Genomic DNA, 26,768 nt, shown 5'->3' with positions numbered 1-26,768 from the left:
AATGGGAAATCTCAAGTTTTCTCCCCATTTTCGGGGCCGTCTTCATCCCATCATCTTGCATTGAAAAAGATTACAAGAAGCTACCCCAAACTTTATTTTCTTCGCTTCCAATTGTTTTTAACCTCTTGAAAAGAAAATGTTACGCAGTATTTCACCAGTCTCTGACGGATTCACAGCAAACACTCTTAGAAATTCTGATTTTTAGTATTAAATTGACTTCTTTTCCATTTTCTGCTGAAGGGGCAGCACATTTTAAAAGTCTTTCAAAGGCAAATAATTGATTTAAATTGTCTAATTTGTCTTTATTCAAACTAGGTTTTAGATCATGAGTCTGTTCTTCTTTTGTTTACTCCACTATCTCCCCACCTGTCTCGTACCATTATGTAGACCCAAGAAATACACTTGGCTTGGTGAATTTCGATTTGTTTTTTATGTTAGCCCAATTTTTCTTTCTCAAGTTTCAATGTGGTTTATAATTTTGTTTTTTGCTTGCTGAAACTCCAAAAATGTTGTAGTTTTATATAGCACATGTTGTAGACAACACACACACATATACATACACATTCTCTTTGGAATTCTCTTGCATATATGTGTGTACAACAAAAATCTTTAATAGTTGTTGCTCCCCGGCGGCACGTGGCAAAAGTCTATTTTCTCCCCAACTTCAAATCAAACATGTTTTTTTGTTAATTTTTTCTTAGTTTATAGCTGGATATAGAGCAGAACATGTAGTGGAGAGGCGGCGCACTTACTCCATAGATACATACGGATTCTTTGTAATGCTGTGGTGATCTTGTTGTTGTTGTTTATATTTCTGTTTATAGGTCACACACACATTGGGGGAATCATTTGATAAACTCAAAATCAATTCGCACATCTTTTGGGATATTTAACCAAATCGATTTGTAAACGAAACGAATCGATAGTATTGAATTGGATTGATGGGAATCAAAATCAAAGTACTCTGAATTGTATCGATGAATACTGCGCTTCATATACCAGTTGGAGCAGTAGCCGTTTTTTATGAAATTATAATTTCCGTCTTGGCAATTGTTACCACAAAATCTCACGCAAATTTCTCTTAACTAATTTCATAATATATGTATTATCGTTAAGCTTCAATCTCTAACAAATTGGTTTATATTTAAGTAGAAAATGCCAATGTAGCATGAACTCTTGACCAATAGAATATTAGTCACACAAATTAAATCTATATCAATAGTAGCGAATAAATGAAGGAATGATCATGCATATTTCTCTTAACAATTTGCAATATTTGTTGCTCCAACTTCGGAAATTCGCATCATTTAAGGACTTCTTTTGATAATTGTATTAGGATATAAAATAATTTAATAACTTTTGTATCAAAAGTTCGTAAAAGCTATGTGAAATTGTTGACAGTGTCAAGATCATAGAGCTGAGATGATGGACTTGGCATTGATGGGGTGTGACACATCACATGCAGATAAGAAAACCATCTAAGGGGCTTCCCCTCTACTTCTCTTTTGGAATCAGAAATCAGATGAAAAACATTGTCTCATTTAATCAGGTATATGTATGTACACATATGTATATGTATTTATATGTAATAGGTATTGCGGCATTGCTTATATGTCGCTGAAACTATATCACGTATATTAAATATATACACGAAATCGTCTATGTAAGATTGTATCTTTCAGCTGTTGCCATATCAGTACAAATGTATGTACATACATGGCCGAAACATACACTTCTACATTATCATCATCATCATCACCGTCGTCGTCTTTTGGGTTTTTAGCAAGAGTTGATGACCCCGAAACCCCAAATGTCTCGGTACACATCGAAGTAAAGCATCGCCAAAAACAAAAAGCAACAACAACAAAAAATCATCAACCGAAACCGAAACACAAACCGAAAAAGAAAATTGACAGAAAAGTCATTAGAAGCTACTAAACTTGAAAAAGAACATCGGATGAGATCTAAAGAACTTTACACACATGAAGAATGATACATTCATTCATAGAAATATTGTTAAATTAGCTAAATATAGATTTGGAATGTTAGAAAATGATCGTTTTTTTCACTTAGAAGCGTCAATATTAAGTTGAGTATTGTATTTCAACCCGATCCTAAGCATTCTTTTGCGGTTTTCTTTAAACCTAACAATAAAATCTAATCCAGACTTTTGCTTCGTCCATTTTCATTCTCACTTTCGTGACTTTTCCCCCCTTTCTTCTCGTTAGATTGATCATGTCTCGGATGCATTCCCAGCCATTGATTCTTATTGATTAATATCATGTATAAGCAATTCAATCAAAATGTCATAACCTTTTGTTGCCTTGGCCCCCCAACTAGCCCCAAGCCTCTAGAACATGGCCCGATTGTATGTACTTACCTCTAGTCAGGCGTAAGTTAGTGATGCCGATGGACTTATAAATGGAGTTGATGAAAAGTTGCGGTTTCATTTTTTTGCCATTCCTTTCCTTTACTTGGTTGCCATTTCTACTCGACCGGAAATTTCTGTCTGGCCACAAAGACAGGATTTGAATGGTGATCAAAGGTTTTCGCCCAATGATGGACGCGAAGGAAGGTTGGTGGGGGCAATGTACCAGGGGTAATTGATATCCCTAAAATGCCCCTTAAATGTGCATTAAATTTTTACACACTTTTTTTTAACACAAATTCAACGTCGCGACGTTTCACACGCTTTCACTACTTGCACATACAACAAAACACAACAACAAAAATAAAAGCCAATAAGAGACAAGACACTAACATGTGTCTGTGTGTGTGTGTGTGCGTAATTTCTTCCGCGTCTGTTTTTCTCAACAAATAAGAAACATTGTTTTAATATAATACACATTCGCGTATATCTACATTTATTGTATGTATTGTATAGTAAATATTAATAATATAATGAACGTTTCCACAATCTGTCAAAGCTGCGCTTGCGCAAATGCCCTTGCAATTTTTATAAACACAATTAAATCAGCTTCCAATACACAGAGACACAGGCATAACACAAAAACATAATAAAACAAAATATTGTATTCAATTTTAAAACACTTGAAAATTAAATTACAGATCAAAATTCCGCCGCACGACTTATTTATTATTATTTTTGCACGGAGCGTACACACACCACGCACTTTGAAAGCAAAAAACAATAATAACAAAAAGACAACATCTCGAATTCGCCCAGCCATAATGAATATTTTCGCCGAGCCATACTGAATATTTTCGCCCAGCCACACTCAATACTTACGTGTTATCGATTGTTGATTTATCGGTTGTCTTGAATGTGGTTTCGCACTCGATTCAAATTTAAGCGAAAAAAAAACCCTCTCAATAGAATTGGAATATACCGTTAGATAAGATAAACGTGTCGCAAATCATATCTGAATAATACGATATACGATCTTTTAACATATATATATATATGCCACATGTCTGTGGTGCGCAAGGGTATATAAACTTCGACACAGCCGAAGTTAGCTTTAATATTTCGATTTACAAAGTAAATGTCTCTTGGCAACATTTTAAGTTCAGCAGATCCGGCTTTTGACCTACGCCGAAACGAAATAAACGAAAATACATAGATCCAAGAAAATACTATAGCAATTTGAGGAAATGCAGCAAATGGTAGAATGAACTCAATGGGGTATAAATTAGACTTGCTATCTTCTTTCAAAGATCAAAAAGAAATGGCCTAAACAAACAATAGTTGGACAAAAACCGAAAATTTTGATTTTATTTTGCCAAAAAAGAGACAACATCCATGACATGAGATCCCATTTCAATAAGGTTAGAGGAGTGCCTAATCAGCGCAGTAGGAACAATTTGGTTTGCCACCGGCGGCCGCCTCATCTCCACTATCGTTATCATCATGGGGTGCACCATCGTCGCCTACATCGCCACTGCCGCGATAATCATCGATAATCGCCTGCAGCTCCTGCTGGGCATCGATGAACTCCTGCTCCTCCATTCCCTCGCCCGTATACCAATGCAAATGGGCCTTGCGACGCAACATGATGGTACTTCCGTCAAGGAGACGCTGGAACAACGATTGAATGGCCGTTGTATTGCCAATGAATGTGGCCGACATCTTTAGGCCACGCGGCGGTATATCACAAATGGCCGTCTTAATGTTGTTCGGTATCCAATCGACGAAATTGTTTATGTTCTTATTTCTCACACCGGTCATTAATTGATCCACTTCTCGTGGCGACATCCGTCCCCGGAAAATGCCAGCGGCCGTAAGCAGTTTACCCTTGCGCAAATCGATGGCACACAGCAAATTGTTGCTGGAGAAGATTTGCTGCACTAGCTCCGAAACGGTACCCTTGCTGAACTGTTGCTGCTTGCAGGTGACGAGGGGTGCAAAACCGGGTATCAGGAAATGTAATCGTGGAAACGGCACCATATTCACATAGATTTTCCTTAAGCCAGCATTCAGTTGGCCAGGAAACCGGAGACATGTCGTTATGCCGGACATGGTGAGGGCCACAATGTGATTGATATGCTCATATCCGGACATTTTAATCTTAAGATTGCGATTACATATCTGAAAGAGGGCCTCATTATCCAGACAGAATGTCAGATGGGAATTATTAACCAGAGCGGGAATGCTCAGCAGAGCATTATATGGCTCAACCACCACCTGCGACATATTTGGTGAGGGTATTGTCACATAGTTACATAGCAAATTATCCGGATATTGCTCGACCAGAGCCTCCATAATCAACGATGTTAAACCAGAACCGGTTCCACCGCCAATCGAATGAAGTAACTGAAAGCCCTGCAATGAGTCAACCGATTCCACTTCACGCCGTGTATTATCCAGGACTTGATCAAGAATTTCAGCCCCATCGGTGTGATAGCCGCGGGCGAAATTATTTCCAGCACTCTCCGAACCGGCCACAAAATTCTCCGGTCTATACAATTGGCTACTGGCATTCAAACGTTGTATGGTGCTGGCCTCCGTATCGATGATAATGGTTCGGGCATAGAAACGTTTGCTGGCCGTCGCATTGAAGAAGACATTGATCCGTTCCAGCTGCAGGGGGCTGTTGCCACCGAAATGACCCGAGGCATAATCCACGCCATGCTCATGCGAGATCACATGCCAGAAGGCATCGCCAATGGCATTGCCGGCACCTCCAATTTGTAGGGTCACGATTTCGCGCATATTTTCTCCTCCTTAAAAGTCGATCCGTTCCTTTTTATGGTTTTGTTAGTCTCCCACCAGTTTCTTCCCTCCAAAATGCAGTTGCAGTCGATAGACTAATTTTAAACCTTCATCTTGTATCCCTTTCTCCTCTCCTACTCCTCTCAGTCTGTCTTGTCCACTGTGGTTATATGTACATATATGTGTCTCTTAACCCCGTGTCTGTTTTATTTTTTAATTGTGTGTATCGAAAAGGTTAGAAGTGTAATATGTATATTTTTGTATTCCCCCTTAATCCTACAGTTCCCAACAGGCTAACCTGATGCAGTAGAAAAGGTAAAATTAAAGTTAGTTGTCGCTTCGCAAATACTTATACGAATTCATAAATTTAATTCGCCAATAATTAAGCTTACCTAGCGGTGCATATCTTGGTGATAAATGCTCCAATTTTTAAGAGATTTTGTAGTCTAGAATATATTGTTTTTATAATTTGATGTATCAAATTTCATAGTTCTAGCTCTTGTAGTTTGCATTAGAACTTGATGTTTATAGGGACACAGAAGGACAAACGAGCATGTTTCCATGGATTTTGCCAAGCTAAACTGACCAAGTAAATATACACTTGGTTAAAGATATTTTAATAAGTATGTACTTCCATCTGATGTTACCCAAAAATTTCTAAATTATGTTTAGTTTTAAAAAGTGAACTCCGTTTAATTGCATACTAAATATTCAGTAAAAAAAAACATATATGTAGTTGCAAAAATTAGATACATAGTAGCATCTAACGTCCTTCTATATAGCTGGATAAATCAATTATTTCGGGCAATTTGGATATGCGAAGATGGAAACGATACTGCAGATCATTCAGGAACTTGGCATCATACTCATTCGAAATGAATGTAATGCCCAGACCCTTGGCTCCAAAACGGCCAGCACGTGCCACACGATCCAAATAGCTAATCGAATCCTTGGGCATTTGATAAACGAAGATAATATTGACACCCTTGATATCCATCCCTTGTCCCAAAGTTATATTCGACACCAATATTCGTTTATAATACCCTCTGAATTTATGATAATGATGCACTCGCTGCTTTTGTTCCATCTGGCCATGTAGAGCAATGGCTGGAAAATTTAGCTTAATTAGCTGCTGCACCAGGGTCAAGCATTGCGTCACAGTTTCCACAAATATCACAACTTGATTGAACTCCAGAATTTCAAGCAAATAGAATAACCTCTTGCTCTTCTCAGACTCTTCGACATAGTCAAAATGTTGCTGCCATCCTTGCAAACACAATTGATCGTTATGGTTCACATAGACCTCATGGTGTTCGTGCATTAATCTCTTGCATATATTCCTGACGTTCTTATTCAATTCAGTTGAAAACATAACGACTTGCTTCTTGTGCGGTGAATTGCGGAAGATCTCAAAGACGGCCCGGCGCATAGTTAATTGCTCGAACATTTTGTCGCATTCGTCCAAGATGAAGTGCCTTAGGTGGCTGACATTTACGATTTTCTTGCGAAACAAATCCAAAAAGCGAATCGGTGTGCCAAATACAACATGCGGTGATTCAGGAATAAAAGACTCCTCCTCTTCGATGGCCAGTCCTATTGAAATATCCGGAAAATATTTGGCGAAACGTTTATATTTCTTGACCATTTCTTGGGCCATGTCGCAGCTGTTACACATAACCAATACACGACACGACATTGAATTATCTTCCGCCGGGTAAAGCTGCTGCAATGTGGCCAGGACAACAACCATGGTCTTGATCACATCCGAAGTGGTCTGACACACAATATCCACACCATGTACCACCTGCGAAAAGCATTCTTGATTTACATCGCATTGATTCTCAGCCAGGATACGCAATATTTCAGGCTTCAATGGGATTTTGGGATATCCGAAACGATTCATGTTGAAACTTTTTGATTATTTTGCTCCTCCTTGTGAAATGTAAATGAGGTCTGCTTAGTAAGTGAGATTAAGTAAATTCAAAAGTCATTCAATAAAATTGTTCAGGGTTGATTCTATGTGAGAAATGAAATTTATGAATTTCAAAACTATTAAGAGAAGTATCGAAGGTGTCAAACTCCAGATATTTGACAGGCAACAAATACTGGGCAAGCCCTTTCAATTACAACATCTATGACTTATCTAAGTAGGCGGCTAACACCTTTGGTTACTTCCTTTGTAACAATCCAAATAAAATAAAATCACAACACAATAAATACAACATTCCAAGTAGAATACTTTGCAGAACAATTAAAAACTTGCTTAACTAAACAAAGGCTTCTTTCAGAAATATAGACTGAATCCTAATTTAAATTTATGTGCTTCCAGAGCTAATCTCGAGAAAGTTTTGTCCCAGCTCTACTAGGGTAATAGCACGATTAACAAACAATTTACAATAATGTTAAAAACCGTTAAGTTTTAGATTTTTTTTTTTACTAAGAATTAAAATTTAATGAGAGAAACAAAATAAACAAAAAAAGGAAAGGAAATAAGTAAATGAATATTCCGAAAGGAATGCAAAAGTTTTCTTCTTTGCTGCTCTCCCTTCTTTTTCTCGCTCGTTCTCTTCCTCATTTAGACAGTAAATGTGTCGAGGGATATATCTAGCGGCAGCTACTTGTCCTTCTTTTCCGCTGACAAGGAGTTGTACAAACGATTAACTTCATTGGCCACCAGATGATCTAATATAATACCATTGGTATCAATGAAAGCAGCACAAGATTTGTTACTGGTGACTTCTCGTTGACTTTTGCCATCATTAACACTGAGCGTCAATTGATATTTATCATCATATTTCTTCATATCTGAGCTGGCCTCCCAAGTGCGTTCCTTTTCCTTGTGCACGGCGACGGCAAATGTGCCCTTCTCCCGGAACGATGTGTGCAAGGTGAGGACACCCATTAGGGCAAAATAGGCCAGAACACTGATGAGAAGAACGGGACGCGATTGGGGGAATGGATGGGTGAAATCCCAGGCATGGGCCATTATGGCCACGCCCACAGCCAGAGCACATAGGGCAAGACGGGTGTTGACCAAACCAAAATGTTCCTTCAAGTGTGGACGATCACCCAGCAGGCAGGTCTTGACGGCATCATCCAAAGCATGTTTAACCGCTGATCCATCCCATTTGTATACCTTGACGAGCTGTTAAATAAAAAGGCCGAGAGAGAGAGGGAGTACATTTTAGTGTGACGTGTATTTGTTTATAAGCTTTTTGCCGGTATTTATTTTGGTCAACTGCATCAGCATGTAACACTAAGTAGACACTTTCATACTCAGCATTAAGAATCCAAATTGGTGGCTCAACTTAACTGAACCACTCAACCGGCTACGGCTCCGGCTGTGGCTTTGCGACTCCTTGCAAACCAAACAGCTGAGCTGGCCTTTATCTAGTTATAATTAGTTCGGCTGCTTACCTCTTCGGTCGCCTGTGTCTTATCCTCCTTCTTGGTCATTGCAAGCAATTGTTTGAGATTTTAGTTCTTAAATTATTTCCTTTTATTTTGTTAACAACTGGGGGTTTTGCCAGGTAAAAATTTTCCTTATTTTCCTATTTTGACAACGCGACAACATGTGTTGGCAAACACAAAAAATTATGCTTAAGTCTACTTCTTTGGTCACACTGGCTGCCTTGGTGTTATAAATCGAACAGTGTTGCGCACTTTGTTTGCACAAACGGTTACTATTTGAACACAAAATTTTAAATTTGATGTATCTTTTTTTTATTTTCACGATGTAAAAAAAAACTTGTAGACTTTAATATAATATCGAAGACAGGTCACTATCAGATAGCTCCCTCTTGGGAATGATTTATCAAACTCTAAAAAAAGCATATATATAAAAAAAAGTTTCCACTCGAACCTAACTACGGCACAGCCGAAATTAGTCCATCCGCATAGTTTCGGTTTTATTTGTGTCAATTATTCCATATCCATTCACATTGATTTCATTTGTGCCATTAAATCGTCCAGACTTGTCTCATCGCCGGTTGTCGTTGTTGTTGCCTCAGATGTCGTTTCCGTTGACTTGCTTGGAGCTTCATATGCCAAACGCAAACCTTCTCCGATATCCGATACTATGGGTTTTGGTTCATCTGCATCTTCAGTTGCAGGTGCATCTTCGGCTACCAGTTCAATGCCCCATTCATTGGTGGCATGCAAAGGTTCTTCAGCCACAATTTCCACCTCTTTTTTAACCGGCTTGGGCTTAGTCTGGAACTCCTTTTGTCTCAATAAACAATGACGATCATCGCACTGAGGATTGGGTTTGAGTGTCATTTTTGGAAAGAAATCGTTGAGAGCATTGTAACCCAAATAGTCGGAAACTTCGCCAAAGTTGAGTAAATATTTGAGAGCATTCTGTACGAGAAAGCCGGCCGTAATGCCCATAGTGGTGGGCAGGGAAGCAGCACAAACGCCCTCTCGCTTCAATGTGCGTTCGTCGATGTTCTCGGCAACAACCAAAGGCGGGGCGCAGGCAAAACAGGCGGTGTCGCCGGGACGGATAAACTGAATGTGTCCAGAGACAGCATTCTCCGATACTCCGGACTCGAACCAATTGAGCGAGTGCTCATTGCAGGCTGCATTGATGGCCATACGTGCTTCGAAATTATCCACACAGCTTAAAATTAGGTCTACTGGAGTACCTGGTTCGGTGCCGCTTTGTGAAATTGTTGTTAAAAAGTTATCAAAATTATCCACAGTCGTAATATTATAGTTGTGTGTCTCGATTTTCACATCGGGATTGATGAATGTCAAGGTGCGAGCAGCTGCCTCCACTTTGCTTAGACCCGCCTGGTCGGGTGTGAAGAACAAACGATTCATATTGGCTAGCTCCACTTTGTCATAGTCGAAGAGTATTAGTTTGCCAATGCCGCAGCTAAAAAAAGAATGGTCACAAAAAAATTATTTCAAAAATTGGGAAAAATAAAGAAAGATAGTGCTTCTTACCGTGTTAGCATATCGGCTGTTACACTGCCCACACCGCCAACACCCACAACGGCAACTGTCTTTTCTCTTATTCTTTCGTAGTCCTTGACAATGTTCATGCGCTGCAATGCCATCAGACGGCTATATGGATTGGAGTCCACCACCTCAGCCGACATACGGTCAATTCGTTGGCGTGCCTGTTGAGCCTGAGCCTGTTGCTGCCGTGTTTCGGTCTTTTGTGCCTCTAGCTCGGACTTGAGTTCGACTATAAGGGCTTGCAGTTCATCGATGGCGGACATGATTGTTATTGTGTGGTCAGTTAAATAAATATAAACAATTTAAATATTCGTCGTCGTGTCACTTTCGCTTAGTATGGCCAGATAACACAAAAATTCGCATTTTGCTGCAAGTGCATTTGCAGTGTTACCGAACGCAATGAAATATCGATATCGATTGCGTATAGTAGTGTCATATGGGCATAGATTTGGAAACCAGTGTCATATGATCGCAACGAACAGCTGATGAACCTTTTGCCGCTCTTTCTCTTTTTCTCACACTGTCGCCCCATCAAACTATTGTGATGCAATTATTGTTGTCTTTATGGGATCTAAAAAGTGAAAGTTTTCACTGATAATTGAACATAAATTGCAAGTCAACAAGTGCTATTAAATAACCAAAACGGGAATATTTATTTCACCCACACAACCGCAATTATACGCTGCAATCGAAACACGAGAATATTAGGCAAAATTGTCAACGAAGAAGGTGCGGTGGGTGGAAGGCGGAGGAAGTGCAGCAACAGGGGCCAATGTGCAGCAGGCTAGAGCGCGCGCGTTGCAACTGGGCTGGGCTAGCAAGGTCTAACCTCAAAGCATCCGCACAAAGTTTTCCCATTCCTTAGAGGAGAGTTCCCTACACACACAGTCACACACTCACGCACACATCAAAATAAACGTGTTCATATAGATAATGCATCGCATAATGCCAGCCTCTTGGAGTAATGGCAGCTTGTTACCCTTCCGCGTGTCCACCACCACAAAGGTAAATGTTCTATTGTAATATCCTGCAAAAAAATCTCATTGCCCTTTGTGCTCTGACAGGTTGTTCTTTTCTCCTTGACTGCCGGCGTGGCTCTAATGGGTGTCCTGTCGCGTTACTTACGTCGCCGTAAGCCACCGCGTCCACCACGTCGGGCCAGAAAATATACAGGAAGGCGGACACGGAATAGCATGCGTAGTCCCAATGATTTGATATCAATTGCCGGCTCAAAAGCCTCCGCTCGTTCCGGCAGCCCTGTAGGATCCACGTTAGCCTACTCAGATCGCCTTTCGATGGCATCCGGTTCTATAGGAGCTGGCGTATTGGCAACCAGTGGCCAAAATAATGCAGTTACCGTTGGCGGTACGGTAGTAACTCAGCTGACGGCCCAGCAGCTGGGAGTGATGGGCATGGAGGCTCTCGATACCGTTATCAATTTTTGGGAGGATGCCTTGGCTGCCCATTATTCACCGGGTGGCGTGCCAGCTTCCCTGACCACAGCCGAGGATTCTGAGTTCTGTCGCGAGATACAAAATCTTCTAGAGATGTCCTATACGCTGCAGGAACAGAGCGAATTGCTCTTCTTAGATCAGCGATCGGTGCTTTTTCGCGAGGAACATTCCATAGACGAGGCCGAGGAGGATGGCCTGGCTGCCGGCGGCATTGGTGATGATGGTGACGATGATCGCCTGTCACGCAAATCGGGCAGTATTTTGAGTCGAGCTGGCTCCGACCCGAATTTCGATTCAGCCGAAAGCTTTGCCTCTGCCCTCGATCAGGTGGCAGATCTGCGCGAATTCGAGGGCTTCATTGAGACTTCATACGAGGAGTATCCCCTGTTCCAGAGTGCCCTCAAGCATCACGATGAGTACACAGTGCCTTGTCGGACGATGCGTTCGGAGCTGATGCACTGCAGCAGTGACATTGAGTATTTGGCCAAATTGCATTGTGTCCGTCTTGCCTTCCAGTTCCTATTCAAGGATCCAGCGGTTGGTCAATGGATCTGCGATTCAGGTCGTCAAATCCTCACCGATTTGCTATGCCTGGGCGATAAGGACACCAAGGAATTCCTTGTAGGCTACGAGGACATGGTGAATTTCTTACAGGATCCCAACAGCTGGCCGTGCATACAAATGGAACTGGAACAACGCAATGTCAAGGCCATGACATTCTACGACATTTGTCTGGACTTTATTATTTTAGATTCCTTCAGAGATTTGGATGCACCGCCAGCCAGTGTCACAGCTGTGGTCCAAAATCGTTGGCTATCCAACGGTTTCAAAGAGACGGTAAGTTTAAACTCCCAAAGAAGAAAACAAATAATGGAAGATAACTGCCATTAACCTTCTTTTCGTTCTCTCTCATCTGCCGTAGGCTCTAACCACAGCCGTGTGGTCCGTACTGAAGGCCAAAAGGCGTATGCTAAAGTTTCCCAATGGTTTTATGGCCCATTTCTATGTAATATCTGAACAAATATCACCATTAATGGCCTGGGGTTTCTTTGGACCCAATGAGAATTTACGCGACATTTGTCATTATTTTCGGGAGCAGCTCCTGTCATTCCTGAGCGATATATTTAGCTTTCAGAAGAGTCGATTCACAACCATCGAGGACTTTTCGCAAGATGTGCTGCAGCATATGCAGACACGGGTAAACAACATCGGTGTGAAGTTTAGTCAATAGTTTTCCCATTTCTCTTTTTTCCTTTCTTTTTCTATTTGTTTTTTTTTTTTTTATTATCATTTACCATTTTTGCTTTTGGTTATGTTTATGGTAAACAAGTTAACTAATTTTAAAGACCACAACGTTACAAACACACACACACACACATACGCACATCCACACCCACACACCGACACCCATTTCTTCCTATGATTAAGCTGCATTTAAGTCGCCAAATAACATTAATATGGATTATAAACACAAAAACATTTGTAAAATAAAAACAACAAACCAGCCTTTAAGCAATAATAACAACAAATGTGAAAACAAATTCGAAATTGCAGCTGCACAACCATCTCCAATTGCATGAGACCCCGATAAACAAAGAAAAAAAAGAACAGATTGAAAACATTTATTACTTGAGATTAGTCCAAAGTGTTGATTCGTTGCGACAAGATGTACAAGGGTTTGGCTTTTGCCTCTGGCCTCTTGGCTTTCTGTGGCTTTGTGAGTTTGTTTTCTTTAAAAAAAAACCAAAAAAAAGGAATCTTTTAATTTGTAAACTCTTCCCCCTTTGCCACATTGCATATGCAGATTACCTGCTTTGGGGCCTTTCACATGCTCAACAAAATTGTCCACATCAATGGAAATGATATTTTGGCAATGCATGAGGAGAATGTGAAACTCTCAAGCGATTACAGTGATTGCCACAATGCCTATATATTGGATGATTTGGATAATTTACATCTCACTCGGCTGGAATTATTCTACATGAAGTGGTCGGTGGTGTTGAGCATTTTATATTCATTCGCCGTCATGATACTGATTAGGGTCAAGTATTTAAGCAATTTCGATATCAATTTCATCACATCCAATACGGTGAGCTGGCCTAACATGGCCTTTTATGAATTAAAGTGATCCTTTATTATCATCGTCATGTCGCAGATGATGCTTGTGGGTGCCTTGCTAACTATGGTCCTAGTGATTGCCACTTGCCGACTGAATGAGCTTACACTCTTCATTGAGGACTGGTGCAATGATGTCCTTGTCTATAACATGTTCTTTATAGCACTCAACACATCGGTGGCTGTTGTATTCTTTCTCATTCCCTCGTGCCAGTATTACTTTGAATTAGCCAAGAATCAAGCATTCTGATCTAATCAAAGATTATTTATATTAGTTTGCTTTAATCATTGTAATTTTATAATCAGTCCAAGCTGCCACAAAGAAAATCAATCCATTAATATTCTTATCTACTCTGTCTACAGTCTGAGGTATATGTATATTCAAGTTAAAGTTATATTTTACTTTCTTTTATTCAAATTAAAATGTATTTAAAAAAAAAAAGAAGCTATCCCTACCTAATTTAAATCCTGGCCACGGTCTTGGGTTAAAATATATGTATATTCTATGGTTCAATTCCAATTTGTCTTCTTACTTATTTCAATTTTTTCTTTTAAATGTTTGCAAATTTTATTTCACTTAATTTTTTTTGTGAAAACCTTTTATTATAGTTTTAACTATTTGATTGATCAAGTAGTAGCTTCATTTTAATGCTTATTCCAAATAACAAACATTTTAAAAACGAAACGAAACCTTCTAATAAATTGTTAAAACTTTCATACTAAAAATATTTTTAAAAATTAAAAAATATCTCTTTTTTTTTAGATGTCTAATAACATATAGAGTTGATCCTTTGATTTTGAGCAAACATTTTCGTCCAGTTTTTGTGTTTCTAGGATGAATTATACTTGGAAATGTTTTCTGTTTTTAGTAGTTGTTTATTGTCCTGGGGAGACTATCGGGACCGAAGACAATTCCGGAACGGATCAATAATTAGAACTATCTATCCTTTTCAATTTTTAGCTAATTTTTTCTTGGTCTTAAACCAAAACAATTTCGTGTTGGGATATTGAATTTTATAAGAAGAATCGTTACCCTAGAGTTGATTTAGAATAGAAGGGCTAAGGATTTGAAAAAATAAAGAAAAACTTGTAAGACCAAAGACCCGAAAAACGTTTGTAAGATTGACCTCGAGCCGGCTAAGTTCGATTTATATTTCAAAAAGGTCGTAATCTAACCGGATAACATTTGTAACAACTTTCGAAAATCTAAATAGAATCTAATCTAGCATAAACTTAAATAAACGTTCTGGAATTTTGATACGAATGGTCAACCAAATGAAAATAGATAAGCTAGGATTTAGAGAAGTGAAGAAAGGACTAGTGGAACCAGGACAAAAATCTAGATCTAGTCTAGAATGAACTATAATAAACGTTCTGCTCATCCTAGAGTTGTCTTTTGGAATGATTTTCTAAAATATAAATAGGATTTGGTCTATAATAAACATCTATGTATAACATATGCTTGAAACAGCTTGGGATTTAGAAAAGTGAAGAAAAACTTGTGGAATCAAGTACTAAAAACTTTTGGAAATCTAAATAGAATCTCCAGTCTTTGCAGTTCTCTTAAATCAGTTCAGTCACAGATGCTTTCTCCATATACTTTTCATCAAGTTACCATTAATTTCTCAATTTTTTTTTCTAGAAAAAAAAACCATATGACACTCATTTTATTCGAATTACTTTGCACAAATATTTGGATTTACATATATATATATACATATATAAAAAAAATAATAATAATTATTGGTATATGAGTAGAAAGTGAGACAAATCGGTAAAAGGTATAAGTAAATATAACTGCACACACATACATACATACATACATATGGATATATATATAGAAATAAACAAAATTAAGTGATTGTAACTAGAGCCAAAATTGTTCAATCGAATCGAAAAGAAACCAAAAAAACGAAAAAGACATTTCACATTACAACAAATAATCCATAATTTCTTCTTCTTCTTTTTCTATGTATGTATCCTATATATGTATGTATATTTAACAATATATTTATATATCTGATTTTGTTTGAAAAATAAAAATGCTTCGAGATTGCAGTTTTGGACTTGAACACACGCACACACACAAACGCGCATATTTGTTTTGGCTTTGATTTTTGCCGGTTCACTTAAATGCCGCGATATGAACGATGTGCCAGGAATGCACTAATGAAGTACAATACGGTATTGACCAGGCCCAAAATGCCAGCAATCATATAGCCATCATGTTTACGATCGCGCAACTTCAATAGCAAAACCGTTGAGGAAGCCAAAAGCAATATGGCCGCAATGCTGTGATAGATCAGCTCCTGCAAAGAAATTCCAAACTCATTAATATTCTGAATCTGAATTGTTAGACCATTTGAACTTACATAAATGGTTTTGGCTATAATGCCGCCAGTGCTGAGCGATGTCAGACAGGCTAAGAGTAAACAAAATGTCCCTATCATAAATGTGGTGGCCATCAGGAAATGGAACAGATCCTGATGTCCTGTTGAGTAATAACGATAATAGTCGTCATAATTGAAGGCCAAAATGCCAACAATGGCGGCGCCAATTACCTAAAACAAATAGATTAAATTTATCACAATTGCATTCATCAATTTGTTTCGTATATAAGTAGGTATATACTATGTACTTACCAGCTCAAAGAACTTGAGTATGCCGGGAAAGGTCTTTAGATAGCCCGTATTGAGGACTATGTACGAGGTATTCGTAGTGCTGGTCGTGGTACGGGTTATGGTCACTGAATGCGACATATTTTTAACGGTGGTGCTTTACGGTGGGTTCTGATGGATCTACCAATGAAAATAGAAGTGAATTTTTATTATTATCAACATGTTTAAATGGTTTTAAAAATAATGGAAATTGAGGGATTATTCTGTTCACCCTGTTAAAAGAAAAATATTATTTAAAATATAGTTAGGTTGATAGTTTATAACTATATCCTATACTTTAATAATCATAATCATAATCATTTTTGAAAACGCAGACTTTTTGCAATTAATTTAATAAACTAAACTTGTAAAAGTTCGTTTAAGTTTGTTTATAAAGTTCTTAGACTCCAAAGTAAACCCAAACAAATGCTGCTGCTTGGAGCAAGAAAAACTAAACGCAGGATAGTCTGAAATTAAGCTAGGATGTAATTTCAAAACTGACCACATTTAGAATTTTCTAAAAAATTTTTTGAAACAACGGCAGCCGTTTAAACATGAAAATAAACAAAATTCTGTTCATTTTTTTTAGTTTTGTTAAAAAAAAATAGTAGAAAAAATCCCATAATTTTGAGTGTGGTCAGGACCGGAAAAGTGACCGTTCTGAATTGATTCCACATTGCTTCATCAAAATCGGTACAGAATTACGGCCTGTATCTTTACCGCCAGTTCAAAAAACACGTTTAAACATTGAAATTTGCCTCAAATGACGAAAATATTGCCTTACAAAAAACATTATTATGTAAAGTATTGAGAATACTGTCCTAAAGGGTTTTTTTTTTAAATTCGTTATACTTTTGGAGATATTGGAGATTTTGGAGATATTTCTCCAAAAGTATAACGAATTTAAAAAAAAAAACCCTTTATTACAGTATTCTCAATACTTTAAGCTAAAAGAAACAAAATGAAAACAACTTAAAATACCTTTTAACTAAAGCAGTTTCATCGCACGATTTGAATTTATATATTGCCTTTTCAAAAATTAGGTTTACAATTTGAAATATTTCAAAACCAAATACAATTTGATGACATTTTATCTTTCTCTAAAAAAATATCTAGTAAATTAAAGGCCACGCCATATTAAGTAATAATATGTATTAATATTAACACATTCAAGATTGTTGGGAAAATATTTAAGAAATTAAACTAATTGGAATTAGAAAACAAGTTGTTGAAATTTAGTTTTTGAATTGAAATGTTTATAAATGGTAAGTAACAAATTTGATCAGAGTTCTTTAGCCACGCCCAAAAGTTTAAGTATTTCACTAAAATGTATAAAATTAATTCACCAGCTGTATACAGATCGAACGCCCCTGAGCCACACCCTAATGCCATGATGTTCATCATCGTCATCATCATCATAATAATCATTCACTGTATTTGTATGTATGGCAGATTTTGTTTTTCGTCTAATTTTAAAATAATTTACAATGCCGGCCTCGCCGAAAAAAGAAGAAAAAAACAAAATGTTATTGAAACATCTACCAAAGAGTATGGAGAGAGGAGAATGGATGGATATTGCCAGAGAAATAAATCTGTATTTACTTGTTCTCGTCTATATGTATATAGACTGATATTATATGTATACATATACATACACATAAACTTTGTGTGTGTTTTCATATATGTATTTATTCATATATATATATACAGATAGAACTTTTAGCTGGATGAATTTTTATTTTATTTTTGTTCAACTAATTTCTTTTATCAATTGTGTATATATTTTTTTTTAACTCTTGCTTAAATATTTTCTATTTTAATAAATTCTTGTGCTAAATCGTTAATTAATTTAATATTAAGAACTAAGATAATTCCACACAAAGTGTGGTAGAAAAAATTAGAAAATCATAATATAAAATTTTTAAGCCATGTAAAAACTCACTTTCACTTCAGACAAAAAAACTTCTTAAATTGCTAAAGAATTGTTTATGGTAAACATGCTAATAATTTTAAATTATAAAAAAGCTGTCTACAATATTAATAATAATAAGAAATATATTTGTTTCTTAAATTTAGATAATCTTTTTCTCTTTGTTGTTCATTAAAGGAAATGACTAATGTGACTCCAAATAAATTCTCTAAATAAACATAATACTCATACGTCACGTTGCCCTAAAGAATCATGAATTGGGATCCTCAGTTTAGATATTCTCACATCAATCAAAATATAAAAAATCTATCAAAATTCAATTGAAAAGGGAAAACACACAAAAGCCAAAAGTCAAAAGCCTTGACAGCAATGCCATTGGGGATATGACGCCATCATTCAACCTCCAACCTCCAGATCTTTTAAACATTCATCAACCAGAGATGACGTAATGGATTACAGAACTATGAATAATTAAGGCGATCACGATCATCATGATGATGATGACGATCAACATAGTCAAATGTTGTGATCATCATAAGGGATGGCTTGGCTCCGGGGGTGGGGCAACTCTGGCTAGCCCAAAATCAAAACAAAAGCCAACAAAAAAAAAAACGAGGTTTTATTTTCAGTCGGCAACAAAAATTTATATATGTGTAGAGAAGTCGATTGATTAGGCGGCTACTTATATACCCTACAATCAAGCAATAAAGCTGATTATTAAAGTCTATAGTCTATATGTGTTTGTTTATTTATAACTTGTGGATCAGTTAGTCAAAAGAAGAGTTGAATATATTCTTAAAGTTTTGAATATGTAAGCTATAACCATTGAATAAATACATGTTTAAGTGGTTTGACTAATACTCATTTTGCTATAGGGTAAAATCGAAAATTCTCTCAAATAAACAAATTTTCATATTGTTTTTGTTTTTCTTTTTGTTTTTTTTTTTTTTTGGAGTAGGCAGCAACAGGCTGTGTCTGGTCAATTTTGGCATATGATATCATTCTGTTGGTATGTTGTTTTTTTTTACTACCAACAGAACCATCAACAAATAGATCTTCATGGTAACTAGGCAATCGAACGGAAAAGGAAATGTGGAAATCTATCTACAGTTTTCATTGTGATAAGAAAAGCAAAATAAAATGTGTGTATTACCATTTCGATATTAAAAGCGAAACACACACATAAAAATGACTTTGAATGATATCATCAACGAAAATAGAGATTACTTTTTCGTCTTCTTCGTCTTCTTTTGCGTTTTCTTGGCAATATCTTGCAATTAGTTAATTGCAGTAATAAGTGCAGCCACGCCCAATTCATTCCGCCCTTTTGCCCCCCCATTTGGTTACTTATGTTTTGTATTTGTACTTGAAAATCATATTGCTATATTTTTTTGTCATTAAGAATATATACCAAGGATCTATATATATAAATTTAGAAATGTATAAGAAGAAGAAGAATAAGAGAAAAAAAAATGCAAAGTTCTTACTTTATGGATATATATATGTATGTATGACTGACTGGCGGCACACACAAAATACAATTTCAAAATATTTCGTAGGATTTTTGAGTGGACGGTGGAGTGGATTGGTGGGTGGAGAGGGGGAATACTCAAAAAAAAAAACACAGTCGCGCGCAAACACTCACGCACTCACACACACACAATATATATATAAGTATATATATGTATTAGGGTATGATATTTCAAAATTTTTTCAAAAACTTTGCTGCTTGTTTTTGTGTGTTTTTAATATCTGTATTTTGGTGTTTTTTTTTCTGGTACGTCTTGGCGCGCGCACGTTGAAAATGAAACTGAAAAAGTTGTTCACTTTTTTGCCAGCAGGCAAACATCGTCGTCGTTCGCAATGAAAACAAAAACAAGTCGGTAAAATTTCGAATTTTTACACTGAGCTCGACAAGCGAATTACCCATCATTTGTATACCATACACCCATAGGGTGAAATGGTATATTAAAGTCGCCAAAATGTATGTAACAGGCAGAAGGAAGCATCTCTGACCCCATAAAGCATATATATTCTTGATCAGGGTCAACAGCCGAGTCGATCTAGCCTTGTCCGTCCGTCTGTCCGTCTGTCACCTAGATCTCGGAGGCTATAAGACCTAGAGCCACCAAATTTGGTATGTAGACTCGTGTAGTATATCAAGTGATCAAGTTTATTTCAAATTTTTGCCACACCCCTTTTCGCCCCCGCAATTTAAAAAAAGCGTATATCTTAAAAACTATTCTAGCTAGAGACACCATTTTTGGTATATATATTTGCTTAGTAAATGCACTCATTTTGTTTGTGTAAAGATTTTGCCACGCCCCTTTCCTCCCCCGTAATTTGAACTCGATTATCTCCCATATGTTTCCATCTTATGCAATTAAATTTGGCACACTTAAATTTGATACTAATATCCAGCAAAATACTAAATTTGATCCAAATCAGACAAAAAATTGTCGAGTTATTCATATAAACGTTTTTCCATAAGGCCGGAGTTGGCCGTTGGCTGGTGGGGTCGCTAGGGTGCTCGTATGATTGAGTGAGCGAAATACTAAGATATTTAAAAAAAAAAAATTTTAAAAAAAACAATAAACTTTTGCAAATTTTTCAATCGATTTACATTCTAAACTTTTGATCTGACACTGGCAAACCGTGCGTATACTTGATTATACAAAAATTTACTGTAAATAAGTTTTCCGTCTTTATAGTTCAATTTTTCACTGGAAGCATCATATTCATATATGTTTGTGAATATAAATCATAATATAACTTCAATCGTGTCAAATCGAATTATACTTCAATCTGTAAGTTTTTGATAGAAAATAAAGTAAATTAATTGTTTATTTAATTTTTTCGAATCATAATACCTCACTAAACCATTTGATTTATTTTATTTCAATAAATTGGCACAGGATTAAATAATTGCCAGTCTATTACAAAGGAAACATCCTCTATAAATTTTCAAGTTTATTGATCTAAAATCTAAAGACGTTCAGATATCGATTGGTTGTTTCTATTTAAATATGTTCTTTATGTGGCTGCATATTCTAATGTACTCAGAAAATGTTTTCGAAATTGGTTTCAAACAAAAAATTCAAGATTTTTGGCTCAATAGTTTTAGAAATTTTGCGATAAAGACAATTTCGAAGAAAGTGCTGCAAAAAAGTTCAAAATTATTCAAAAAGAAACTATCTTTTTGGGGGTCTGGGACTTCACCCTGGAGCCATCCACGAATATACTTAGTGAATTGTGAAAAAATTTGTCGAAAATGCTTTTCAAATTATAATCTAACAACTAAAACCAATGAAACTTAAGCGAAGAAATTCAAATTTCACACATTTAAATAAATGAAAATTTATAAATTGTTAGTCATAGGTCTTTAAAAAGGTTTAACTCAATAATTATAGACCAGGTGTTTTTTTTTTTTGGTTCGTTTGGTCTAATATACCTCGAATATTGTTGTTTTGTTTTACAACTCGAAATAAGAATTTCGAATGCGGCTACAAGCACAACAAGTTGTGGCCCCCAATGGGTCTATCATGTTGACGTCATGATGTCATCGCGACGCGTCGTCGCTGCGCTCCATTCAATCGTAAATGTGAAAACGTAAATACTAGAGAGACGGAGGGGAATTATGGGCTTGGCCGCCTTCGTCTTCAAATGCAATTTAACCTTAATTTAACGCCTCCAGGATACCATAGCACAGAAGGTCCAAGTATATACATATATATCTAAGTATATAACATTAGATTTTCATGGCAATTTCAGTTGACTCCAAGAGAGAAAGAGAGAGAGAAAGATAAAGAGCGCAGGAGAGTAAGTGAGCATGGGATAAGAAAGAGAGAGAGAGAGTGGTGAGCTACTGTGCGTATGAGTAATGCAAGTACATTTCAAGGAAAACACGCTGACTAACCTCCTGACTGAGCAGGAGAGAGAAAGAGAGAGAGAGAGAGAGAGAGAGAGAGCTATGAGAGTGACCAAACAGGGGCGGGGGTGTCTGGCAGGTAGTTATCAATGTCTTCAGTTATCATAATTTTTGCCAGATTGCAAAAACAATGCAGTTCGCCTTCATCATATACAAATTAAGAATGGATGAGTAATACATTCTAAGCTATTAATTTGCTATATACACACACCACACACACACACACAGACATTCTTTATATACTGTATGCAAAACAGATAAATATACAAACATACATTTATATATAGAAATAATTAATGACAACAGTAAATAATTGAAAGAAAAGGCGTGAAGGCATTTATTTATGCAAATCAAAAGTCCGAATAAACCGACATTTTTTCACATAACTAAGTAAAACAATTCAACAAATTCCAATACTCATCCAGCACTTGGAACAAAGTTTTAAGAAAAATCACCTTGATGGGTCCATTTTAAGCCCTTTTGTTCAACAGACTTCAATACGAATCGGATATATAGTACAAAATTCGATTCGATGACTCTAAAAAAGAGGCCAAGGAGTCACAACCAACTCATTAAGAGAAGGAGACATTTATGATCAGAAATTGAAATCAAAAATTTTATAATACGCTGACTTACAATTAGTCTCGATTCCGAATCGTTATAAAATCTAAATCCAAATTGTTGTAGAATTGTTTACACATAGTTTAAACACTTGGATATTTGAAAATTCAAAAATTTCGTCTCGATTTTTTGAGCAAATTGGCAAAACAAAAATTGACTTCTCGAGATTTTAATGCAGATTGAAAAACATTATTGTAACTTGAAAAATAAGAAAGGAACTTGCCTAATAGGATAACTTGATAATTTGCATGACTAATAATCCAATTTAAAATTCAATCTTAATTCGATTACAATTTTCGCAAAATCTAATGAAATTTTTGGAATTTTTCAAAATGGTTATATTATAAATCGTAAATTAGGTAGGTCTGGTGTTTCTTCTGCTGCCATTGAGCATAGTAAATTCTCATATTATGATCCAGATTCGAATGGAAAATTTTCAATATTAGCAAAATGCGAGAAAGAAAACATAAAAAAATTGGGTCAAGATTCGATTTTTTTTACATTTAGTCCCAAAGGTCGGGAGCGGACGGATTTAGAGGCTAGATGTCTTCCCAACATTTGTAGCTCTTTCAATTTTTAACAAACTTTGCTAAAGAAAGTTTGTAAAAAAATTAATATTTTAGGAGTTAGAAGCAAATGAAAAAAACATTCTTTTCGAAAAAATGGCAACTTTGATGAAAAACTTCCGCAAAAAGTTTTGTATGAAACCATCGTGATAACTTAAAAAACTAATGATGCAGTTCGATTCGCAGTACCCTAAATAGGGTGAAACCATCGAATTTTGTCATGTCTTTTTTTTTTTAAACTATCACAGTGTAATCGTTATTATAGTTTTACTTTAGTTTTGCCAAACAAAACTTAATTTGTTATTGTTAATAAAGTGTAAAACATTCGTCTAATGAAATAATTGCTACATACCTAAAAATCATCCAAACTTTCCTCTTTTTCTTCGACAAAGAAGGTATATAACCCCTTAAGTTACTGAGCAGCTAAAGTTTCCAAAACTGAAAATGCCATAAATCTGTGATCACCACTGTACATATTATATGTACGTATGTCCTTTTGGTATAGCTTTAACTCCAGCTGGTCACATGGTCTAAACGATATTTAGTTAATACATTGATACAGCTTCAATCTATGATCAAGTTCATAGTTTCGTGGCTTACATAAATTGGCATCAGATGAGGAATTCCTTTCAATTGTTATAAGGCCAAATCATCTTAAAATTAAATGAATTTGCTGGATTGTTTAGAAGCGCTCTGCATATCAATTTTTTACGAATTCAATTCAATTCCCAAAGAGTTTAAGTCATCTTAGTAGTTTCTAGGTTTTAAGCAAAGATTAACCAAAATTTTTATATAGATTTTATATAGATTTCAATAATTTGTTTAATTTAATCAGGAATTACTTTCGATGCTCATTTCTGGATTTTTATTGATCATTGATCATTAAATGATTAAGATGAATGTTTTACATGTGTGTGTGTGTGTGTGGGGGTGCTTGTGTGTGTGTATGTGTGTAGGTGCGGGAGGATAATGATAATGATGTTCGCTAAATGCATTCGCTTATTAGATTATGACTTCAAATCCTATTCAGTACAATTTTGTTTTGTTTTTTGTTTTACAAAAATTATGTTGTGTGTGTGTTGTGTGTGTGTGTGTTTGTGTGTTGAAAACAATTAAGGCTAAACATTTGCAATTTGTTTTGTTTTGGTTTTCTCATCGAGCAATAGTTCAACTATATATATAGATAGATAGTTGTGTTTAAGGAAACATTTTTTTTTTGTGTTGTTGCTTGCTTTTATCTTTGTTACAATTTATGGCATAGGGAATTTGATATTATTATATATTTAAAGCCGAAAAGCCAACGAAGGGCAGCAGCCAATCCTTCTTTATATGCTATCCTGCTCTTATTCATGTCTTGTTAGTGAGTTTACATGTGTGTGTGTGTGTGTGTGTGTGTAATGTGTGTGTATTGTGTGTGTGTATGTGTGTTTCTTTATTGGAATATGATTGTTGTTTATAGCGACAGCTGCTACTTGGCGGCTGCTCTTCAACTATTAATGGCCCCTTTTGGATTCTGTTTAGTCCAGGCCATCATCAACGAAATCCGCATCCTTTTTGGACTTCGGTTCGTTTGTATTGCTAGTTGGCTCCTTGAACGATTCAGGATCGACATCGAAACCAGCAGTTGGATCAGCACCACCAGGGAAACCGCCTGGGAAGAAGTTCTTTAGTAAATTAAAGACTTTCGGATTCGATACATATTTGGATATATTGGCTGGATTGGCTAGAATATCCTGCATGGCAGCAGCCACTTCGGGATCCTTCATTTTGGACATCAGATCAGCCATGTTGAAACCGGCGGGCATACCACCACCACCTGCACCTGCTCCAGGGAAACCGCCGGGAAAGCCGCCCGGAAAACCGCCAGGAAAACCACCTGGAAATCCACCAGGACCGGCGCCAGCACCAGCTCCTCCAGCTTTAGCATTGGCCGCATTCTGTTTGGCCTGCTGACGACGCGCCTTACGCTGGGCCCGTTCACGTTCCTTGATCTTCCGTTCGGCCTGTTTGCGCTCCTGCTTAATGCGATGCTGTTCAATTTTCTTAGCATTGGGCGTAACTTCGCGCAGCCATTCGTCGGCTTCCTCATCAAAGTCCAATTTACAGGCCTGCCGCAAATCTTTGGCCGCCTCCTGGAACTGACCCAACAGCCGATTGGCACGTCCCCGGAACTTATATGCCGCCGCCGAATCACAATTCAATTCCAGTGCCTTATCGCAGTCGCGTATGCATGCATTTGGTTTCTTAAGCTTAAGGAAAGCCTGACCACGCTTGGCGTAGAACAGAGCATTGCCCGGATTGAGCTCAATGGCCTTGGTATAGAATTCGATGGCCTCATCGAATTTCTGCTCACTGTAGGCGGCAGCTGCCTGTGAACGGAAATCGCCGGCTTTGTCCATTTCGTCTTCAGTGGGCTCTTTAGAAGAATCGCCCATTGGTTGAGCAGCATCCGTATCAGCCGCAATGACGCCTACCAAAAACCAAAGGAAAATGAATAAAACAAAACAAACACATTAGATTTAAATGTCTTTGGTTCACAAAAAGTCGATATTGAATCAATATTCGTTATCCGAATTGAAAAGTTTCTGGAAAATTGCGAATTTCCAAAAGCTTCTAGAACAAATGACAACTCTGACCAAGCGGCAACAACAACAACATGAGCATGACTCAACAAAAAAAATTATATGCATATGTATGAATAAGCCCGATTTTATGCCACTAACTTAATTAAAAACTCATTTTTACCTTCCATATCCAATTCCACATCTGATTCAGGCTCCGACAAGGAGGCCTCCTCATCGCTAGAGTCAGACTCTGGAGTCGCTTGTGGCTCATCGGCAGTTGGAGGAGCCGGCTTAGCTTTGGCATCGCCACCGAATGGACATTTGCTGCAAGTAAATATTTAGTAAAGCGTGACGCGTCCGCTTGTATCATAGGTTAAGAACTTACCCCCCGGCAGCAGCATCCGGCATTTTGAATTCCCCCTCAGGCACTTTACCACCAAATTTCTCAATAAAATCCTTAACAAATTCCAATTGCTTCATATTCAAGACCGTGGGATTTGCATTGACAAAGTCAATGAAATTCTTAAGCTTAAGCAAATCTTCATGTTGCATGGGAGCAGCCATATTATTATATTATATGTTCAATTTTTCTTTTTTTTTCCTTTCGAGTATTTTTATCTTCACTTTAGACTAAGCTACTCGAAATTTCAATGTTGAATAGTGGAGAAATTGGCTAAAGCTAGATTAAAGTGTTGGCAACCGTTTTTTTTATGGATTATAGCGTTACCAGTTTGTTGTTTTGTTTGGCGCTTTGTTTGACTGCTCTGGTAGCCGAAAATTTTACTCTGAATTATA

General features: G+C 36.9%; 9 protein-coding genes across 9 annotated transcripts in view; 2 read left to right on the top strand and 7 right to left on the bottom strand.

Moving 5' to 3' along the window:
- Positions 1 to 3,133, bottom strand: part of LOC6648720 — a 37,564-nt gene extending 34,431 nt beyond the window's left edge. Inside the window, exon 1 of the mRNA XM_023179262.2 lies at positions 2,381 to 3,133. The gene's annotated coding sequence lies outside the window, so the exon portion shown is untranslated. The remainder of the gene's footprint in view (positions 1 to 2,380) is intronic.
- A 576-nt stretch (positions 3,134 to 3,709) lies between these two features.
- Positions 3,710 to 5,463, bottom strand: LOC6648717 (probable tubulin beta chain CG32396). The gene has a single exon (XM_002071832.4). The coding sequence runs from the start codon at positions 5,171 to 5,173 to the stop codon at positions 3,803 to 3,805; it is 1,371 nt and encodes a 456-aa protein (XP_002071868.1). The 5' UTR covers positions 5,174 to 5,463; the 3' UTR covers positions 3,710 to 3,802.
- Positions 5,464 to 5,936: 473 nt separating this feature from the next.
- On the bottom strand, positions 5,937 to 7,076 carry LOC6648716 (ATP-dependent RNA helicase WM6). Its single transcript, XM_002071831.1, has one exon. It carries the CDS (start codon positions 7,074 to 7,076, stop codon positions 5,937 to 5,939), a length of 1,140 nt encoding a protein of 379 aa, XP_002071867.1.
- A 521-nt stretch (positions 7,077 to 7,597) lies between these two features.
- LOC6648688 (signal peptidase complex subunit 2) lies at positions 7,598 to 8,762 on the bottom strand. Its single transcript, XM_002071830.4, has 2 exons — positions 8,591 to 8,762; positions 7,598 to 8,318 (listed from the first exon to the last, which is right to left on the bottom strand). Exons 1-2 carry the CDS (start codon positions 8,627 to 8,629, stop codon positions 7,788 to 7,790), a joined length of 570 nt encoding a protein of 189 aa, XP_002071866.1. The 5' UTR covers positions 8,630 to 8,762; the 3' UTR covers positions 7,598 to 7,787.
- Positions 8,763 to 9,010: 248 nt separating this feature from the next.
- On the bottom strand, positions 9,011 to 10,493 carry LOC6648687 (ubiquitin-like modifier-activating enzyme 5). Its single transcript, XM_002071829.3, has 2 exons — positions 10,124 to 10,493; positions 9,011 to 10,052 (listed from the first exon to the last, which is right to left on the bottom strand). Exons 1-2 carry the CDS (start codon positions 10,399 to 10,401, stop codon positions 9,110 to 9,112), a joined length of 1,221 nt encoding a protein of 406 aa, XP_002071865.1. The 5' UTR covers positions 10,402 to 10,493; the 3' UTR covers positions 9,011 to 9,109.
- A 137-nt stretch (positions 10,494 to 10,630) lies between these two features.
- Positions 10,631 to 13,097, top strand: LOC6648686 (mitoguardin). The gene is made up of 3 exons (XM_002071828.4): positions 10,631 to 11,143; positions 11,203 to 12,429; positions 12,515 to 13,097. Exons 1-3 carry the CDS (start codon positions 11,072 to 11,074, stop codon positions 12,821 to 12,823), a joined length of 1,608 nt encoding a protein of 535 aa, XP_002071864.1. The 5' UTR covers positions 10,631 to 11,071; the 3' UTR covers positions 12,824 to 13,097.
- A 47-nt stretch (positions 13,098 to 13,144) lies between these two features.
- LOC6648685 lies at positions 13,145 to 14,227 on the top strand. The gene is made up of 3 exons (XM_002071827.3): positions 13,145 to 13,309; positions 13,397 to 13,681; positions 13,748 to 14,227. The coding sequence occupies exons 1-3, from the start codon at positions 13,259 to 13,261 to the stop codon at positions 13,955 to 13,957; spliced, it is 546 nt and encodes a 181-aa protein (XP_002071863.1). The 5' UTR covers positions 13,145 to 13,258; the 3' UTR covers positions 13,958 to 14,227.
- A 1,403-nt stretch (positions 14,228 to 15,630) lies between these two features.
- On the bottom strand, positions 15,631 to 20,074 carry LOC6648684. Its single transcript, XM_002071826.3, has 4 exons — positions 19,782 to 20,074; positions 16,350 to 16,505; positions 16,080 to 16,268; positions 15,631 to 16,016 (listed from the first exon to the last, which is right to left on the bottom strand). The coding sequence occupies exons 2-4, from the start codon at positions 16,464 to 16,466 to the stop codon at positions 15,837 to 15,839; spliced, it is 486 nt and encodes a 161-aa protein (XP_002071862.1). The 5' UTR covers positions 16,467 to 16,505; positions 19,782 to 20,074; the 3' UTR covers positions 15,631 to 15,836.
- A 4,173-nt stretch (positions 20,075 to 24,247) lies between these two features.
- Positions 24,248 to 26,632, bottom strand: LOC6648683 (hsc70-interacting protein 1). The gene is made up of 3 exons (XM_002071825.4): positions 26,359 to 26,632; positions 26,155 to 26,297; positions 24,248 to 25,879 (listed from the first exon to the last, which is right to left on the bottom strand). Exons 1-3 carry the CDS (start codon positions 26,535 to 26,537, stop codon positions 24,927 to 24,929), a joined length of 1,275 nt encoding a protein of 424 aa, XP_002071861.2. The 5' UTR covers positions 26,538 to 26,632; the 3' UTR covers positions 24,248 to 24,926.
- Positions 26,633 to 26,768: the final 136 nt, after the last annotated feature.

This window comes from Drosophila willistoni (genome assembly GCF_018902025.1).
Source record: "Drosophila willistoni isolate 14030-0811.24 chromosome XL unlocalized genomic scaffold, UCI_dwil_1.1 Seg141, whole genome shotgun sequence".
Classification (NCBI taxonomy): Eukaryota; Metazoa; Arthropoda; class Insecta; order Diptera; family Drosophilidae; genus Drosophila; species Drosophila willistoni.
Note: the sequence above shows the minus strand (reverse complement) of the source record. Positions and strands in the feature narration are given on the sequence as shown.

Bases quoted from the DNA above. Each gene is read 5' to 3' on its own strand.
- LOC6648684 (XM_002071826.3), bottom strand. From the start codon at position 16,466: ATGTCGCATTCAGTGACCATAACCCGTACCACGACCAGCACTACGAAT. The intron at 16,269-16,349 runs GTAAGTACATAG...TATTTGTTTTAG, and splicing joins TACTCAAGTTCTTTGAGCTG to GTAATTGGCGCCGCCATTGT. The intron at 16,017-16,079 runs GTAAGTTCAAAT...ATTTCTTTGCAG, and splicing joins TTATAGCCAAAACCATTTAT to GAGCTGATCTATCACAGCAT.
- LOC6648687 (XM_002071829.3), bottom strand. From the start codon at position 10,401: ATGTCCGCCATCGATGAACTGCAAGCCCTTATAGTCGAACTCAAGTCC. The intron at 10,053-10,123 runs GTAAGAAGCACT...TTCTTTTTTTAG, and splicing joins ACAGCCGATATGCTAACACG to CTGCGGCATTGGCAAACTAA.
- LOC6648716 (XM_002071831.1), bottom strand. From the start codon at position 7,076: ATGAATCGTTTCGGATATCCCAAAATCCCATTGAAGCCTGAAATATTG.
- LOC6648717 (XM_002071832.4), bottom strand. From the start codon at position 5,173: ATGCGCGAAATCGTGACCCTACAAATTGGAGGTGCCGGCAATGCCATT.
- LOC6648685 (XM_002071827.3), top strand. From the start codon at position 13,259: ATGTACAAGGGTTTGGCTTTTGCCTCTGGCCTCTTGGCTTTCTGTGGC. The intron at 13,310-13,396 runs GTGAGTTTGTTT...TTGCATATGCAG, and splicing joins TCTTGGCTTTCTGTGGCTTT to ATTACCTGCTTTGGGGCCTT. The intron at 13,682-13,747 runs GTGAGCTGGCCT...GTCATGTCGCAG, and splicing joins ATTTCATCACATCCAATACG to ATGATGCTTGTGGGTGCCTT.
- LOC6648686 (XM_002071828.4), top strand. From the start codon at position 11,072: ATGCATCGCATAATGCCAGCCTCTTGGAGTAATGGCAGCTTGTTACCC. The intron at 11,144-11,202 runs GTAAATGTTCTA...GTGCTCTGACAG, and splicing joins GCGTGTCCACCACCACAAAG to GTTGTTCTTTTCTCCTTGAC. The intron at 12,430-12,514 runs GTAAGTTTAAAC...CATCTGCCGTAG, and splicing joins CCAACGGTTTCAAAGAGACG to GCTCTAACCACAGCCGTGTG.
- LOC6648688 (XM_002071830.4), bottom strand. From the start codon at position 8,629: ATGACCAAGAAGGAGGATAAGACACAGGCGACCGAAGAG. The intron at 8,319-8,590 runs GTAAGCAGCCGA...TTTATTTAACAG, and splicing joins AGACACAGGCGACCGAAGAG to CTCGTCAAGGTATACAAATG.
- LOC6648683 (XM_002071825.4), bottom strand. From the start codon at position 26,537: ATGGCTGCTCCCATGCAACATGAAGATTTGCTTAAGCTTAAGAATTTC. The intron at 26,298-26,358 runs GTAAGTTCTTAA...ATTTACTTGCAG, and splicing joins CCGGATGCTGCTGCCGGGGG to CAAATGTCCATTCGGTGGCG. The intron at 25,880-26,154 runs GTAAAAATGAGT...GGTTTTTGGTAG, and splicing joins TGTGGAATTGGATATGGAAG to GCGTCATTGCGGCTGATACG.